The sequence below is a fragment of the Anopheles coluzzii genome, chromosome 2 (genome assembly GCF_943734685.1).
Source record: "Anopheles coluzzii chromosome 2, AcolN3, whole genome shotgun sequence".
In the NCBI taxonomy this organism is placed as follows: Eukaryota; Metazoa; Arthropoda; class Insecta; order Diptera; family Culicidae; genus Anopheles; species Anopheles coluzzii.
In genome coordinates this window covers 35,688,465-35,706,697 of record NC_064670.1, presented here as the reverse complement: position 1 = coordinate 35,706,697, position 18,233 = coordinate 35,688,465, and the positions used below count along the sequence as shown (strand labels likewise).

The 18,233-nt window shown below is 49.3% G+C and overlaps 1 protein-coding gene across 2 annotated transcripts in view; it reads left to right on the top strand.

Moving 5' to 3' along the window:
* The window catches only part of LOC120949255 (uncharacterized), a 49,575-nt gene that overhangs the window by 20,928 nt on the left and 10,414 nt on the right, over positions 1–18,233 (top strand). The window contains exon 1 of one of the 2 annotated variants that reach the window (XM_040366437.2): positions 17,223–17,988. The exons of the other annotated variant lie outside the window; for it this stretch is intronic. Within the exon in view, the coding sequence (XP_040222371.2) occupies positions 17,950–17,988 (39 nt within the window). The 5' untranslated portion in view covers positions 17,223–17,949. Of the gene's footprint in view, positions 1–17,222; positions 17,989–18,233 lie in introns of those variants that run through there. 2 annotated transcript variants of the gene reach the window in all.

The window sequence follows — 18,233 nt, the reverse complement described above, 5'->3', positions numbered from 1 at the left end:
TTATGATAGCGCGCCTATCGCACGAACGGTCTCGCCCTGCCATGGTCACGGCTGATCAGCTGATTTTAATCCGAACCCCTCCGAACACCCGGTGCCCTAGCGGGAGAGAAGAGTTGCCGGCTGAAAGGCGCATATCACATTAGCGTATCGGGGCCGGCGCGCTTGGGACGCGCCTCGGCGTATGATAATTAAAAGAGCAGCGACGCTTCACGTTCGAACCCGCTCTTGGGGAAGGAGAGCAAGCGCGAACGAGCGCTGAGAAGCGTTTGCAAGAACGGCCTGTGAAGTCAGTGGCACAGCTGCGGTGACACAGTTTGGAATTGCGCTACCAAACTAGATGTGCGCCAGCCGTGCTTCCGTGTGCAACATGTGCTCCCGGATTCTGGCGTGCGGCGGCAAGGTGGAAAGTCACTTCTCTTCCTTTCGCACGCACATGCTGCAGGTGTTTTGGTGCACAGAGCTTCTGCACTGTCTGAAGAAGCTGGCGAAGTAAAACGGCTATCAAAAAATTGCACGTGCCGACGGTGCAAGCTGCAACTTTGGCCGAGCAAGCTCACTCGGCGGCTGCCTGTGCAAGTGGATTGATTGGCTGCAGCTGAGCAAGGGCGGCTGTGTGCTGTTGCGTTGCAGCTTATACTGCTCCATTATCACCTCCATTTACCGGCGTACCTTTTGCCATATGATCTGTTGAACGTTCCCAAAATTGAAGGTCAATGCGTGATCACATTTAGATTCATATTACTCAGCACAAACAAAAAAAAACAACGCAACTCAAGATTGCCCGTTCCGCCATTGCGGTCAATAAATCGGAGCCAACCAAATACAAAACTTTCTACCCTGGCACACTGATAAACTTCCTCTTTTGTGTGTGGAAAGGCTAAAAAAGTAAAGACGACGAACGAAAACCGAAGGACCTTTACCGCTGGTTGGAGCAGTGGCCACACTCTCGATTCGGAAAAAGGGCGAAGTTGTTTGCTTTTCCAACGGAAAGATCGACGAGAGGGCGGCTGGTGAGGATGGTGAAAACGAGATAAAGGTGGAGGTGGTGGAGGGAGTGAATTGTGCGCTTACCATCGACCTGAACCCGGGTTGCCGAGCCAAGCTGCCGAGCAGCTAGCTAGCAAAAGCATTAGACGACGCAGGTTCCCGAGGCAGCCCGAGAGTCCGTAATCTTCTCTATGCCATTACCCACACTCCACACCGTAAGACAGAGGGATGCGTTCTCGGGGATGGTCCTTCTTGTCTTCTCCCTAGGGCGCCTGCAAACGCTACGCTGTGCTCTCGGTGCCCTGTACAGCTCCGGTCGAACAGGATCCAACGGTCGTTCGGCTCCGCACATCAACCCTCACGCTGTTGGGCCAAAAGCTGATGACGAGGGAAAAACTCATCTCGCACTATCGTTTTTCCTTCCAGTGTCTCTTTGTGTGTATGTGTGTGTGTGTGTTTGTACGTGTGCTTTTTTGCGCCACCCAAACGTACACTACGCTCAGGAAACAACGGCTGGCCAAACGAACCACCGACAGCACACCCACCCTAACCACCCACACGAATGGTATGAGAATGGTGTGTATGTGTGTGTGTATGTCTCCCGGACCCGGTTCCCCCTAGCAGTATTTTCCGTTTGTTCCTGCTGTTCGCCGTACGGTGCTAAACCAAGAGGGGAAAGGTTAGCCTGGCAGCCGTTAAATGGGAAAAGGGGAAGCAAGAGGCGAACGACGGTCAGATGAGACGTCACATGATTCGCCGACCGAGTGTGTGTCATGCTGATGCTGCCGCTGCTCTGTGTGTGTCGCCCCGTTTCTTACCAACCCAAGCCAACGACGACGATGACGACGACGACGACGACGACGTTGGTGAAGAAGGCAGGATATAAATAAATTTCTCCCTTAGTCACCCACACTTCCCGCCATTGCCATTGCAATCACATCAACGAAGGCAACCCACCGCCAACGGTGGTGTAAGCTCTGCTGCTGCTGCTGCTGCTGCTCTGACTCAGTGCGTTCAAGCAAGGCTGCCGACTACTAGGGCGGTTGATGGTGGAATGAATCTGTACAGAAACTATACGAATAGGTCATTTATTGCTTGGATATACACGTTTCGCCTTCATATGCCCAAAATATGTAGATATTCTGATGATAGGAAATGTTAAAAATAATTTGGAACATTGCACATTGTTTGAAGACGTTTGTAGTAGTAGTAATTATTTGATTTTATTCGTGCAAATTTGTTAATTTTGCCGAATTTTACATTACGTTTGTTTAAGTATCTATCCTTTTTGTTTGATAACTTGATTGGGTCTTCCAACATATTTTTGTATTTTTGTTATATTTGTAATGTATTAAAGGGAAACAAAAACTCACCATATATAAAAAAGTACATTACATAGTAAATGCTAAATCAGTATTATTAGAACACTGCAAAATGAGTTGAAACGAATTGAAATATTAACAGGGTACTGAAGTGGATTATAATTCATTTTACCAACATATGCAACTCCTGAGGAATAAACAAATTATGTCTATGCAAATTGTGTAACTATCCATGTATGGAATATGTTTGAATGTTATTTCTAGTATTTTACTGAAATTTGGCTGAGATCACCTTTTTACCAACCTAAAAATGTCAATCATAAAGCAATTTAGTACTCACCTGGAATAAAGTAGGATTTCTTTGATATTATTCTCTGTAAATTCTGAATGATCATACAGAGGTTACTATCTGCACTTGGTAGTAACACTGTTTTAATGTACCAAAATTCATAACAATTGCGGTAGCTATTTATGCATTTTGTGTAATATCCACGCCGCAGTAGAAAGCACCCTGGCAGGTTTTCAAGTCCGCTGGATGCTGCTACTACTACTACTGCTACTACCACTACCATCACCACCACCAACACTACTCGGTACAATATTGAAGAGCGAACTGAAGGGAGGGGGTTATCCAACTCTGCCCCGAGACATGCGAACCGTCCGTCTCCGCCGTCCCTGCGTTCGGTGCCCTTTTTGGGCGATACGGCTACGGGTAGAAACACCCCTTGGCCCAAGCGGGCGAAGGCGAACGGCAACCGTTCGGTACACACACACACCAGAGGCCGCGTGAGGCTGGAACGGGAATGGGAAGATTGAACTCCTGCCTGCCACCGCTACATTCGGGACCGTCCATCCCGGGGACCCCATCCCACCCACTCGTCCGGGCTTCTCCGTGTTTTTTTCCGTTTCTATGGCCGCCCGCTTTCTGTGTCATGGCTCCGGCTACACGCTCTACGCCGTAGTACGTACCACACGCTTCGCTGTGTCTCGCTCGGCGTGTGCGTGTAGCTCCATTGCAGTCACACTTACGCCCTGCTACGGCTGTTATATTTCGCCCTTCGCCGTTTAACGGGGAGAAGTTGTTCGGAAATCCCTAGCTCGTTTCGGGGAAACTTTTCTTGGACTTTTATTGCGGACGGAAAACTGCTTCTGATTCTGATGAGCTGCTGGAATTGAACTGGGGATGTTCATGTGCTGCTGGTGCGCTGGCTGGCTGATCTTTCTTTTTCGTGCGAAAATGGAAAATGTGTCGTTGTTTTCCTCGGAAGTTTAGTGATGTAAAAAGTTTCTTTAATTAATTTGCATGGATTGTTGTTCTCATCAAACGAGTTACACTTCTTTCGAAAATGAAAAGATTTTTTTTAAGTGACATGAGACATGCAATAGTGTAAAATATCACTTAAATTAAGCTGAAATTTTGGGTTGTACAGTTTCTGACCTGTTTAGTAATAAAACTTTATTACTAGAAATGAGACGAAACCACATTTCGAATCAAATCTCTGTACGAATTTGTTTGTCATAGAGCGAACCTGTCAAAGTGACGTTTATTTGACAGCGCTCTGAGGTAGTATCACCCTCTTAGCACAAAACGCACACAAGCGGCGTGCACGGCACTACATTGTCTCGCCCACTTGTGTCGCCCGGTTCTGGCTCCGGCTCCTCGGATCCGATGGGTATTGCGTGGCTTGTCATCGGACGCCACCAGCACCATCGTTCGAGCGCGCACACTGTTGCCGGTGTGCGGACCGGCCGAGATGAGTCAGAATTTGCAAGAAAAGGTGGCAGTACCCTTGAGCAACGGTGGGCGGGCGGGCGGGCGGGCAGCAGCTTAACGACTGGACGGATTTCGTGCCACACCGTGGTTTCATTTCGTGCCTTTCCGCCTGCCGTTCGCTGCACGGCGGAATGAAAAAGACGCCCGTTTGTCAGGAAAGTTTTGTTGCTCTCTCCCTCCCTCCCTTGTTGTTGGTGCCTGCACTTCCCTTCGTTTGTTTTGCTATTTCTTACACCGAACGTCGTCACCGGTTTGTGTCCTGGCTCGGGTTGGGTGGACGGAGGTGATGTGTTGCCGCTTTTTTTTCCATGCGCTTCCGTTCGTTATTCGATCGCGCGTCCGTCGATGCGAGTGTGGTGTTGCTTTTTTTTTTGTTCTGTCTCTGCCCGACCTGACTGTGTTTTTTTGCTCTCCCCCCCTTATATTCCCCTTGTCTTTTGGCTTTTATTCCGTGCTGGTCGTGCTTGGACGTTCCTCTGGCCAGGCCAAGGGGGGGGGGGGGGGGTTCACTTCACACGGCCCCGTCATCGAGCGTCCGGGGAGTTTCGTTACTGTGGTATTTTTTTATTTTTATTTTGTTCTGTCCTTTCCTTTCGATGCCCCGACTCACATTGCGTGTCGATCGGAGCGATCCCTGCACTCGTGTCCCTGTATGCTTCGTCTTCTACTTCTTCTTCCCACCGTTATCTGCAGGGTTCGCTTGCGACAGCTTTCCCGCTCTGGCTGTTGAACATGCGCTGTGCTCCCCCTGTGCTGGCTGTGCGCCGGTTGCTGAGCTTATTTTTTTACTCCACCATCCATTTTCAGCGCTCCACACGAAGATTAATGAACGCGCAAACACACACACACACTGTTTGCCTACTCTCTCACTCGCTCGCTAGCTTATACCCTCTTTGTCACGCATCCAGCATATGCGGGGCAACGCAAAAACTTGCCGCAAGAGGAACGTGCGTTTCTTGCGAGTCGCCGAGAGACGGAAACACAACAGCCGTAGCACCAGCAGCAGCAGCAGCAACAGTGTGTATACGCGGCCTGCGAAGCAATAGGCAAAACAACGCAACAACGCACAAAACCGCGGGGTGAACGAGGCTGACGAGGAGCGGAAAAAAGCAACGCAAGAGAAGCAGAGAAGTAAATATAAGAAGGAAAAAAAAAAACGGCTGAAGAAAATGAACCGAACGGGCGGCAGCGGAAAACGAAACGACGCAACACACAACAACACAGCGGCGCGAGATGGAATTGGAATTGGTTTTTGGTTGATTTTTCTGCTCCCTTCTCAGCCACGCTCGCTCGCCATCTCGCTCGCTCGGCCTTCTTCGCTTTCCGCCTTGGCTGCTGCCCCTGTCCGTGTTCGGTCGTTCGTTTCTCCGTTTTTCCTTGAGCATCGGGCCGCTGCGCGTTCTTCGTGGTGCGTCTTGAGCGCTGCTGCTGCTGCGTTGTTGCTGCTTGTGTTGATTATGTGTTTCCATCTCGCTCGCGCTCCAATAGGTAGATTGGTGATGAATAATGCTCTCTCCTTCTATCTCTCTTTTCTTGGTGTTGTACCACCGGTCCCTTCTCTCGTGGAGACTCTCCATCGTCTTCAAGGGGATTGTACTGTTTCAAAGTATGTGCCCACAGCCACAACACACACACACACACACACACACACACATGTACGAAAGAAAAATGGATTGGAATGAAATGCGTTGCTCGATAGAGAGCGGAGGAATGGAAGAAGAAAGGGGGGAGTAGTATAGGTAGGGGTGGACTTGTGGGGAAGAGCAAGATAGAGCGTGAGAGCGAGAGAGGGCAGCCAGTGCGCGATCCGGCGTTGATGGCGTTGATGTTGGGGTCGCAAGCGTGTGCTTTTTTTTTGTATTTTGACAGTGGGCGACCGTAGTGAAGGGAGGAGGAGGGGGACAGGACTGTGGATGAAAGATGGAAGCGGGTGAAACATCACGTGGAGTTTTGGATCAAGGGGGAAAGTAGGCTATGGAAAAGAGAGTCGCTTGCCCTGGCTGGCGTGTTCGCTTCGCCCGCGGAACGGCTGAAGAGCTCGAGCTTGATTGTGGAATGTAGGCAGCCGGACCACGGGCGAAAGGCAGGGTTGGCAGGCAGTTGGAGCCGGAGTCGGGGGGGGGGGGGGGGTGTTTTGGGGGGAGTTCGAGAAAGAAACACGCTGACGCTAAGAGGAGGAGGTGTGGGAGGGAGAAGGGTGTTGGGTTGCGTGACGGCACGAGGAGGAGGCATGGATTTTGGAATGTTTCAACGCATAGGGGTGGGTCCTAGGAGGAGCTGTGAGTTGGGTTGGGCAAGCGGAGAGCGGTGGGGTGGTAGGGCGGTGAGGGCGAGGTGGTTGTAGGAGGGAAAGGCAACATTAAAACAGCGCCAAGAAAGAAAAGCAACCAGGTTCCATTCGCGCTTGACGCACGGGAAGGAAATGGGAAAATGATCGTGCCGATTGGAAGGGTCGCAGGGAAAAGGGAAGCGCACTGGGCGGGGGGGGGGGCTCGGCGTAAGGTGCGGAGCCATTGTGCGTGAGCCCGTGAAGCAGCCGCGATGCTAGAGGGCAGGTATAGGTGGTGAGCGTTTGGTTCGAGGTCGAAACACAAGGGAATCGAACGAGAGCAGCCGTGGAGGCGAACGAACCGAGACATCCTTTTTTTTGGGGGGGGGGGGGGGTGGTTTTCAAGAGGGAAGTGGGTGTTTTTTGGGGGTGGTAAGCATCGTTTGGGCTCCGGGAGGCTTTTCGCCGTTCCGTCTTTGTAAGGACACGTGGAAATTTGGCTGCGCACGATGGCGAGGGAAATGCTTGTAGGCCGCGCAGTGTAAGATAACGAACACGGCTGATGGCTTGAGGATGAGCGAGATTTGGAGATCCCGGAACTGTCGCCGATGTTTGTGGTGGTTTTTTGTTCGTTGTATTTCGTCTGTAGTGGGTGGTAGAGACTGTGCTCGTTTTTGTTATTAGAACATGGGAATGTCCTAATGGCGATTTTTCTTTGCTATGATACAGTTTTGCCTTTAACCTTTATCGAAGAAGGTCTTAGCTATATTATTATGGATGTATAAGTCTTAGAATAAATGTTAAAATCAAGTAAAAAAGTTTACTTTATATATTAGGCATTCATACAATTGGAAACAAAATAAAAGAACTTAATAAAATATGAATATAATATAAAAACAATCCAACAAACGTTCAATTATGAAAAACCATTTAAGGAACAGTAAAATCAAATGCAATAAAATATGAAATTAAATTAAAATGTAAGTAAAATTAGACACAAAAATTTAAAAAAAAACTTGGAAGACAGGCCAAATATCTTTTTTTTTTATATTCAATTAAAACAACAGAAATCAAACCCATAGCAATATTACACAATGCAACAATGTACAACATACATGAAACCATGAGGAAAAGGTGCTTATTTGGTTATAAATACTTATTTTGAAATACTTCAGTAGAGATGGTTTATTTATTATTTATTTTACTTCTTCTTAAAGTGTTCTTATTATGTTTGGTTGTTAATGTTTGTGTATTTTTTCTTGTTTTTTTCTGTAGCTTAGATTTCTTCTCTTCATTTTCCACTTTCTTCTTTTTGCTCATTAAAAACTACCATAGGTCATAGGTTTGTTAAACGATCCACACACGACCGTGCAGAAAAACGTCTAAATTAATACAAATATTAAGCTAAGAACAACAAATTGGGGTTTTAAGAAATCATACTTGAAAGACACATAATGTTCAATATATCTCAAATTAAATGAAACGGTTGCTTTTTTAACGGTTCTATTCTTAACGATACATGGAATCTGTTATATGTTTTTGTGATTTGGCGCAATTACAAATTGTGGTGCAAATTTTGTGATAAAATAAGCAAATATAATTGACATAATGTTTGATTTTTTTAGAAAATGTATTTCTGTACTGAAACATCGGATCTTTCGATGTGAAACATAAGCCCAAACTTTACTTCCGCCCTTTCTACTCCGGTACAAAAGCCAAGCGGAACTTGTCAAGTAAGAGCGATGCGCTGCTACCCAGGTATGCTCGCTTCATGCTGCACTGTTCCGGTAGTACAACTTCCTCCGGACGATAGGCACACTCGTAAAACGGTGCGAGACAAACGTCGCCCTGGGACGAGCGGAGCGCGAGGGCAAGTGAGCGGGCAGCGTAGCAGTGACCAAGAGACCGCCGCAGCGCGCAATGCAGCCGCTTTGCGATAATCACCGTGGCCTTCTCGCGTGAATAGCGCCCGAAGTCCGTTGCGATAGTGCCTTATCGCGTTGACCGTTGCCATTCGAAGGCGAAGACGGGCGTTCTTAGCGATGTTTGTTTGAATCAATCGAATGTTAAAGTATCGACCAACGTCTTTTTTCGCGATTTGAATTTTTGCGCCAGCAACTAACGCTGCGACAGTTTTCCAACGCCATCTACGCGTTAGTATGCCTAATACTTACCCCTCCAGCACACGCACAGACACTTGGCCAACGAAAACAAACCCATTCTCGATCACCGAAGACTGATCACTTTCGAACCGAGACCGTCGTATCCCAAGCACGCATCCCAGTCTCGAGCGACGATCCCCGGTCGTCCAGTCTTGCAGCTTCCGTGGCAGATGTTTAGTTCCGGAAAAAGCCCTTCCGTCCTGCCTTACCCAGCACCTATTCCGGGCACGGTTAAGATGAGGGTTTTTGTTGTGCCGTCTTTTTTGTCTGCTTGCGTGCGTGCATGCGTCCCCCTTCCTTCGCCATTGCTTGGGCGCTGGTGAGTTGACGTTTCGGTAAAGATTGTCTATTTTTTTTGTGCTGTTGCTTTCCCTTCGTTCTGTTTTCCGGGGGACGACAAGAAGGAACCCACACCACTCTCCGACCTTACGCCATCGGTGAAACCATTTTCCTTGCGCCCACAAAGAGGGAAAATGTGTTTTCAGAGGGAGGAAGATGGAAAAGCTACGGTTGCTGTTGCTGTGTGTTACATTTTCTCCCTAGAAAGAAGATAAGAAGGGAACTGGCAACAGCAACAATAGCAACGAAATGAAGAAGAAGGGAAAAAACCGCCCAAATAGAACGTTGGAGGAAGATTTCGCCTACAACATTGTGCCGCCCCCGGGGATAAGCCCCGATGGGAGAGGTAAGGTTTGAATGGGACACACTTTTTTTCCTTCGCTTCGCATTTTCCCTCCGTCCTTTATCGAGAAACTGCGGCGACGACCTTTTTGGCGACTGACTGAAATGAGCAGGCCAAGGGAAAACTTTTCCTGATCTCGCTTTAGAGTTTGGGGCGCAAATGGTAGGTTCTAGGAAGGGATTGGGTGTTCGACCGACATCATCGGCGTCGGTAACGGATCTGTGCGATCTCATCGGACGAAAATGCATGCAGATACAATTAATGGAGGCGCGCGCGCGCTCGCGCGTTTGTGTGCTCGTGTACGGCACACATACGTTTCGCACCATCCCGCTGCTAGGAAGAGCTCCCACGTGGTTGAATTTCAAATCTACTCAATCGCCGGCGGCAGATAACGAGATGCAGCAGTTTTACTTTGAACAATTCAAAACGACCGTTAAGAAGTGGAAACGTTTTGGAGAGGAAAACGTGTTCCTATATCGAATGAAATATGATGTTACAGTGTTGAGTAGTGGGGAAATATACTGGATTGTAACAAATATCGCGCTATTTACAAAACAAAACATTACCGTTTGTTATGTAAATGATTACAAAAAAAATGAGTTCAAAGGTCACACTTAACACAAACCATCTAGACATTGCTCATATGAGTAAATGTTAAATGAAATATTAAGTATACAAGCAAAAACTTCAAGCAATACATAAAACAAACTTAAATCAACCAGGGATCAAAATCGTCATCGCTCTGAAAGCGTTCTAGAACAAATCTGGTACTGGTACGCAATAAGAACCAACCAAAGTAGTCCACGGACGGCTACAGATGACACTAATGACAGTAATGACAAGGGGATTTCGCAGCCGTTCGCTTCAGGGAAGGACCGAAACAGGTTGCGTGGCCCCAAAAACTGCAACATTGGTTTCGATTCGTTGCAATTGCCCTATTCCTCTGGCTCGTTTTCGCCTCTCACTCGCTCTCCTTCGCTCATTATGTTTTGTGCATTTGTTTTGCGGCACTATGCGTTTCTGGCTTCGTCATTGGCAGCACCGCGCGAAAGGACGAGTTAACTTTGACGCACAACATTTCAACTCCAAGCAAGCAGCTTTGTGGAGCAGGATGCTGCTGAACTTCTGTGGGGACAGAAGTTTTGGCTTTTCAAAAATCTCATCGTTATTATTTTTATTCTCCTACATGTGTGTGTATTGTGTGTTTGCAACTTGGACCCAGTTGCGGAACCTCTGCCAGAGTCACAATGCCCTCTTTCCCTCTCATCGCCCTTCCCCACTGGTTCCGGGTGAGTCAAAAAGACGGGCACAGATCCGTTGATGTCCTCCTTCCCGGTGTGGTTCCCACTGGTGGAGCAGGCCCTGGTGGTAGAGGAAGCGAGAGCGGCAACAGAAAAGCGGTGGTCGTTCAATCTCTTAAGAAGACTGCGCCTCTGTGTGCTGCTGCTGCAGAGGTGCCCGCGTCCGGAAAGTTGCAAAGTTGTGGGACCCCGTACACAGTGGTGTGCTTTTTTGCTGTTGTTGTGCTGCTGTGTTGATTTCTCCGCGAACCCTCCCCTCCCTTCGCCACTTGCTAGGCGGCCAAGGCAACCGTGGCAAGACCGTGGTTATCGGAGGCTGTTGATGAAGAAGGGAAAGGAAGAAGCGAGGAAGAGGGAGGGGTGGGGCGGAGCGACACCGATGGGTTTCTCGATCGAGACAGGCGAGTTCTTCTTCGGTCCGGATGGTCGGAGAGCTATCTCGTAATGCCCCCGCACTTTGAAATATGCCGTTGTATTTTAGTGCGAATGACGTTGGTCAGTGTGAAGGGAGCAGCGGAGGGCATGGAGAGCGCTGGGTGACCAAGAAGTGGGGTGGTCTCGTTTCCTTGCATCGTCGTCGTCGTGGTCGTCGTCGTCGTCGTCGTCGTCGTCGTCGCCGCGTTGATGTCGCTCCGGTCCGTGGCCGTGTCGTGAAGAGGGCGAATTCCCCTTTAATATTATATTTCCCTTCCATCGTCGAAAATGAACCACCGCCGCACCGCGCCTCGCTAATCCCCTCGCGTGCGCGCTTCATCAGCCATTCCTTTCACCCGTCGCGCGGTGTCTCCGCGCCCTCGCGCATAAGCTCTTCACATTTTGTGCGGTGTGTTTCACTGCAAGCGCTCCAAGCCATCATCATCGTCGTCGACGCCGTCGTCGTCGTTGGCGGCGGCGGCGGCTGCGGCATCGAGCGGTTCGTTCGCTTCGGTCGAGGTCTCACCGTCCTCCCAATCCTACCCACTTGCCGCACCGAATGCCCGCGCCCCGCACGCAATCGCCTCCTACGTTTGTGCTGATGATGAGGCCATGGCTGCTGCTGCTGCTGCTGTTTCTTTTTTCCGCTTTTGCCCGTTGTTCGCAGTGTACGGTCGTTCGCCGCGAGAAGGGCGAACGGGCTGAGCTGGCCGGGTTGGACCGGGCTGGCTCGGCTGGCTGGCCCGGCTGGCTGGCTGGCGGCTTGGTTCGGTTTGGCTTGGGCTGACACTGGGCCTGACGGTGGTGCCTGTGTGTTCGCCTGGGCCGGGCCGAAGCAGGAAAACAGCGCACACGAAGCGCTTGAAGTTGATGGCAACATTGGCAGCCATTGGTAAAATAGCATTCAGCGCTACGAGCGACTGTACCAGCAAGCACTGGCAAGCAGTCAGGCAGGCGCGGGCAGACAAGCAAGAGCAGAGGGCTGCTGAAATAAGGGACGGAATGGTGCGGCAAAACGCTCACTCCGTATCCGCCATCGATCGCCGTTGCCGTTCGTTCGCTTTGTTCGTGTTGTGTGTGTGCCCCGGTCTCACTCTGTGGTCGGTCGATGTGCTTGGTGTTCGGTGCTCTCGGTGCTGTGCACCGAGCAGCACACCGTAGCACACCAAGGGCTCTGGCACAGTTGGGCGTTTGGTGCGTTTGCTGGTGATCAAAATTTGAAACGCAAACCAAGAAATTATTTGACGGCAAATGTGTAGAACTTTTTTTTCAATTTGATGCATTGCTGACCCTTGAAAGTTGCGCTATTTCTTTTTTTATTCGTTATGGTTTTGTGAAATTATTGTTTACGAATTTTTATTTTTATTTTAAAATATGGTTTGGACTGGACCACAAACTAAACTAAAGTAACAAAATTAAAGTTTCTTTGTCTGTCTATATTGTACATCTTTAAAAAAAGCAAATATACCATTTTTAAGTTCATTTTGAAACAATTGTAAACAAAAATCTTTAATATAAGCATTACATGATTGTAAAAAATTGAATAATCCACAAATATTGCAATACGCCGTTCAATTGCTTCCATTTTTGTAGTTATCAATGGTCGTATCTGGTCACGCCTACTCGAATCGTGTACTAAACGGTGCTTTTAAATATGGCCGACGACCGCGGTTTGTATGATGGCGGGTCATTTGAATTCAAGTATGATTACAAGTGATGGGTGTTTACAATAGCAGAAAAGTGTCTTATTTAGCGTTATTTAGCATGAAATATAACTGTTCTAAAGGACATTTGTTATAGGACTATTATATAAAGGTCCAGTATTTCATAAAAAAAGTCCGTACGTTTAAAGCAAAGAATTTTGTTTGTGATTTTGTTGTAAAATATTACTCAAATAAACAGATTGATTTTATGAAATATTGAAACTCACTAAATCCGCTAGAAATGATCAAATAATAGTGAAAATGTTTTACTTTCTAATACAATGAAGCAGTAGACCGTTCATCCCAACTGCGCCAAATCCGCTTCATTTTGGCCGGCAAGCACCGCAGCCGAGTGTGCCGCATACCAAAGGCGAACACACCAGCAGCAGCACACACTCCGGTTCGGCTCCGGTGCGATTGTGCTCTTGCCCCGCACGTTGCTTCACAAGCCCCCTTGACATACGCAACACAGCACAACGCTCTGTGTTCCGTTCCGTGGAACTTCGATTCCGCAGCCGCTCACTCTCTGCTGCTGCTGCTGCTGCCGCCGCTGCTTGGTCGAATCGTGTCGTCGTTGCTTCATTCCGCGTGCGGCTACCCCTTGTCCGTCCCATGCCTACCTACCTACCTACCTACCGCTCTCGAACCCATCCACACACAGCTGACACTCGCGTTTTCCCTTCATTTTGCCGTGCCACACCGGAGCACACACCCTGCTGCTGCTGCTGCCGCACGCCGCACGCCGCTGCCACTCTCTCTCATCGTTCGTTCTTCTCTCCCTCCGTTCGTTCGCTAGGGGTTGCTGTGTGCCGCTTTTTTTGTTGTTGCTGTTGTTGTTGCTGCTTTTGCTGCCGTTGTGTGTGCGCCTTCGTACAGAAGGCCCCCGAGATCCGGACGGATGGGATTCGAAGCGAAGGGTAGTCGACGACCGTGCGAGCGTTTCAGGCGTTCGAAAGCGCTGCAGTTGCGCGGCCCTCTCTGTATCGAGATAGGCGAACCAGCACTACCAGCAAACGCGGTGCGTACGTGCGAGCGAGCGAGAGAGAGCGAAACAAACCAACAAAAAAAAATTGTAGGGTTTTTTTGCCTCCGTTCGCCAGCCGTTTGTTGTTGCCAACGTATCTCGCTCGCACACGGAGCAGCGCGCATCCTGCTCTAGCGCTCTCTGACAAGGGTGGAATGTTGTTTTTTTTCGTAGTCTTTTTGACAGATGCCTACTCGGCAATGGCAATCGCTTGCGTGCTGCTGTCAAATCTCTTTTCCCTGTTCGACCCTTATCGTTGCGTTACGCCATGCTTCTCTTTCCGCTGTGGAAGGTTTTTCGTATACAAGAACAGACAGGGATAGGGAAACGATGGTGGTGCGCACACAGCGTGTGTGGGGGAAGGAGATGGCAGCGACCAAAGTTTTTGTTCAACGATGCGTTGTCTGTGTGTGTGTGTGTTTGTGATTCGCATTATTTTTGGGGTTGTTTTCTAGTCGAGTAAGCGACACGTTACAGCACGAAAAGAAGCACACACGGGGAGAAGGTTAAGTCGTACGTTCCTGCTCCTTCTGCGGCTCACGCTTGATGTGTGCGTGTGTGTGTGTGTGAGTGTGCTCGAACCGTTCTCTTTCTCGTCCTCGCGCGTCGTCCCAGGCTCTGTGTGTGATGTGGGTTGCTGTGTAGCTTCATATTATCCCGCATCTCGCATCCGCCGCTCCCTCCTGTGACCCTTATGTGAGACATTTTTGCTACACCCTCGCTTCGAAATGGTACGAAATGACACGCTCTGTCCTCTCGGTCTCTCGCGCTCTCTCTCTCTCTCTCTCTCTCTCTCTCTCTTTCTCTCTCTATCTCTCCTTCTCTTTCGCACTCCTGCATGGTCGTAAACTGTGCGTGTCCTTCCTTTGCTGGGAGGATTGGAATGTTTTGCTCTCGGTGTCGAGTTCGAGTCCACCCGCTCTCCCCGCGCATCGAACCCCAGCAGTGGGTAGTATCAACAATGCAGACGCCGTTTTGCCTACCCACACGTAGCGGAGCCACCTCGAACACATGCACACCACAGCCGCACACACGCTCACATGGGGATGCCTTTCGAATCGCGCTTCTGGACGACGGGTGAAAAACTCACCAAAAGCCCCACGGGATGCGTGTGTGTGTGTTGTGTGTTGTGTGGGATTGGGGTGGAAAATAGTCCAAAAGTGTTGTCGAAAGCGTGCACACACATACGCGCTATGATTTGGGCGCAGAATTGGGCGCCCGCTTGAGCGGGAGGGGCTCACCGTGGGCAAGCAGGCAGTGCGGCGGCAGTCAACCTGTCAAGCGGCGGGCGCGGGGTGTGCTGGTGGGCCGAAACGAAGCGTTCGAAGGCACCAAACCGGAATATAAAACATCCACACAAACTCTTCGGCTTCTCCACCCTTTGCCACCCCGAGCCACAGCTCTCTCGCTCACTCTCAGTCCCTCCTTGTGCTGGCCAGGGCGGCCTTCATGGGCCGCGATTCTTTCGATCCTCCAGGCTTCTGTCTCATATTTTCTGTCCATGGTTTGTTGTTTATCCGTTTCATGCAATTTTTTGTTGTCTCTTCTTCCTTCTCTCTTCTCGCTATATAAATTCTCGCTTCTTGACAAGCACCGCCACCCTTGCGATTCTCTCTTCGCAACACACACACACACGCAATCTGGGGTGGCGTGTGTCCTCCTCCGCACCTCCCCCTTTCTAGTACATTGTGCAGCAGCAAGATTCGCGGAGGCAACTAAATCGACCCAAAAAAAAGTAAAAACTACACACCCCGACAAACCCGAAAAATACGCAACCTTTTTCGGGCGGGGGGGTTTGGGTGCACGATTTTTTGTTGTTGTGTTGTCCTTTTAAGGGTTGGGGTGGCAAGGGGTTGCTTGATGGCGTGCGTACGTGTGTGCCCCCTCCATTGCACGGTTCGGAGACAAAACGCAATGAGAGACTTTCCTCCGAATGCGAATTACCGATGGTTTTCCTTTTTTTTCCTAGGGTGGCATGCAGAAGGGACACACAAAAAAAGCAATCCTTTCCTTGTCGGGTTGATGCGATGGGTGGGTGTTGGGTGGTGCAAATATCGTAATTTCACCTACGTACAGTTCTCTGCTTGAGGTGGCTGTGTTTGTAGTAATCCTCCGTCCCTAAGTAGGGTTGCACTTGGTGCAAAAAAGGATTTTGGCGGGAAAACGCATGCAGCAACCATGGATGGTGCACCGCCTCACTGGGGGCGACTGTTTTTTTTGGGTTTGGGAGACACAGGAAGCGAGGGTTGAATTGTTAGTGGTTGACTTATTTTGATCTCAATTGTGTCCCATGTTGAAGTAAGAAGTAGCAAGTGGAGATGTTTTGAATATTGCAGCTAGAAATGTAATATTTTTTTGTCTGTAGGTGATCACCTGGGACTGAGGTAACAAGTGTACAGTTTTTACATTTTTGTAAACAAACATGTTCAGCCTGACTCCAGTAAACCAATAAACCAATTAGAGCAATAAACAGCAACGCTCCAGTTACCTGTTTATGTCTCGCTCTCAAAAAGATCAAATTGACAAGAGGATCATCGCGAGAGCGAAAGGATCGCAACGAAAGAAATCGAGCCACACAAAACAAACTCGAATGTTATATTTGCGCAATTTTGCCACTTGCATGCTCGAGTTGGCAACTCAGCAACGGTGCCAATTATTGGCGGGAGTTTGCATCAGTTTTGACGGCTGGCAAGCAGAAGTATAAACAAAAATTGTTCGCTACAATTTACCATCGCTCAAAAGTCCCACACAGACTCCTAACTAACCAACGCTTCGAACACCCACACGGTCTGTTTACCTGGCCGGTGTGTCGTAATGGTGAAGGATTCGTTACGGGCAGCAACAGACAGGATCGAGGTTTGGGTTTCCAGTTTTCCCGGCCGTCTACCTGAGCCCGTAACTAGGACGCGCTATGGCAGAGAGGATATACACGTGTGGGTGCGTACGGACCGATGATGATCGACCGGAATGCTCTCATGCACATGGGATCTCGACGGTCCTGCGGGATAGTAGTGTATGTTTGGTTTGCTGCCTTCGCTTCCTTCGCCCTTTGGGGTGTCGATCCTTGCGATCCTTCCGATCGCCGGTACCGTTTTCTCGTCCCAAGAGAGCGGAGGGATTAGCAGCAGCAGCAGACCCTGGAAAAGGTCCCTATCCATGCGGTGTCAGGTATTTGCCTCCCCTGTTTGGCTCTGTCCGGTGCGCCGTGTGGCTTTGGGTCCCGATCCCGATCCGGAATGTGCGTGCGTGTTCGCCCTCTTCGGCTTGTGTACCGTGTGTGTACCATCTTTTATCAGTATCCTTGCTGTAGGTGTGTTCTTTCATCCAGCTCCTGCCAGCGTGCTGCAGCACTGTGTGTGCGGGAAGCCTCACCCGCCATCGCTTGTATTTTTTGTGTGCTGCTCTCGCTCGCTCGCTCTCACTCCCTCTGTTCTACTCAGCAACTGCGAACGGTGCGCAACGTTTCCTTTTGTGTTGTTCGAGCAGCGCGCTCGTTGGTTCGTTCGTTCGTTCGCTTGTGCTCCATCTCTTTCTCGCGCCCGCGCGCCCTTTCGCATAGCGAACGCACGAGAGCAGCAGCGAGAGCGCCATTTTCGCTCTCTCTCGCTGTCCGCGTACGCTCTTTCGTGTACGCCTCGCTATGGCAGCGCTTCCTGGAAGTTTTGAACGCGCATCGGCAAGTTTTACCTCGCCGGCGTTCCAACGATACGCACGTACTGTACGCGCGCTGTAAACGCGAAACCACGGGTTGCGTACGTTTCTCACATTCGAGCGCTCGATTTGCGTACCAAGCGCGCGCGCTTTCCGATGGGTTTTGTATTTGGGTTTGATTGTTTTGTTGTTGTAGTGCAAAGTGCAGCGTTTTCTGTGTCGGAAAAGTGCAACCGTGCAAACGAAGCAACGAAAAGAAAAGTTCTTCCATGAAATGGGGAAAAGCAGCAATAAAGCGTCCAATACACACTGTAACTGTTGGTGGTGATAAGAGTAGTGCTCATCGCTTATAAGTTAACGTTTACGGGTTTTGGTTTTCGTTGCTTCGGTTACTATTACTTGGTTTGGTGACAGTGATTATTGTGAGTGCGGTGTTGCAACAAGGTGTTGTGCTACAAAAATTACCAAATCCATCATCCCTCACCTTTGCGCGGTCGATGTGCGTGTACGAAACTTCTGAATGTGCAATTTCAGTGTGATACGATTGCCGGTGCATTGCTGCATCGCCGCCGTACAACTGTCATCGTTCCGTGCGACCACGAGTGCAATACTGCCTTCCTGCAACGGCCAGCCCACTGGCGCAAACTGTCCTCCGGCTCAATGTGTATCATAGAACATCCTCTTGGCGGCGGTTTTGCTGTAAGTGTCTTTTCGGTTTCGGTGAAACAAAATCTTTAAAACAAAAAGCATAAGTTAACCACTGTGCCATCGACTTGAACAGATGAATTATACAGGAAAAATGCAGTTTCGTTGTACCTTAGCTCTGGAGTTGGTGTGTTTGTCTTATGTGGCGGGAAAGATGCAAAAACCATCAAAATGCTTCCACGTATGATTCGTTATTGGGTTTATGTTGCGTTCAAAATGATTTGCGTGGTACGACAAAG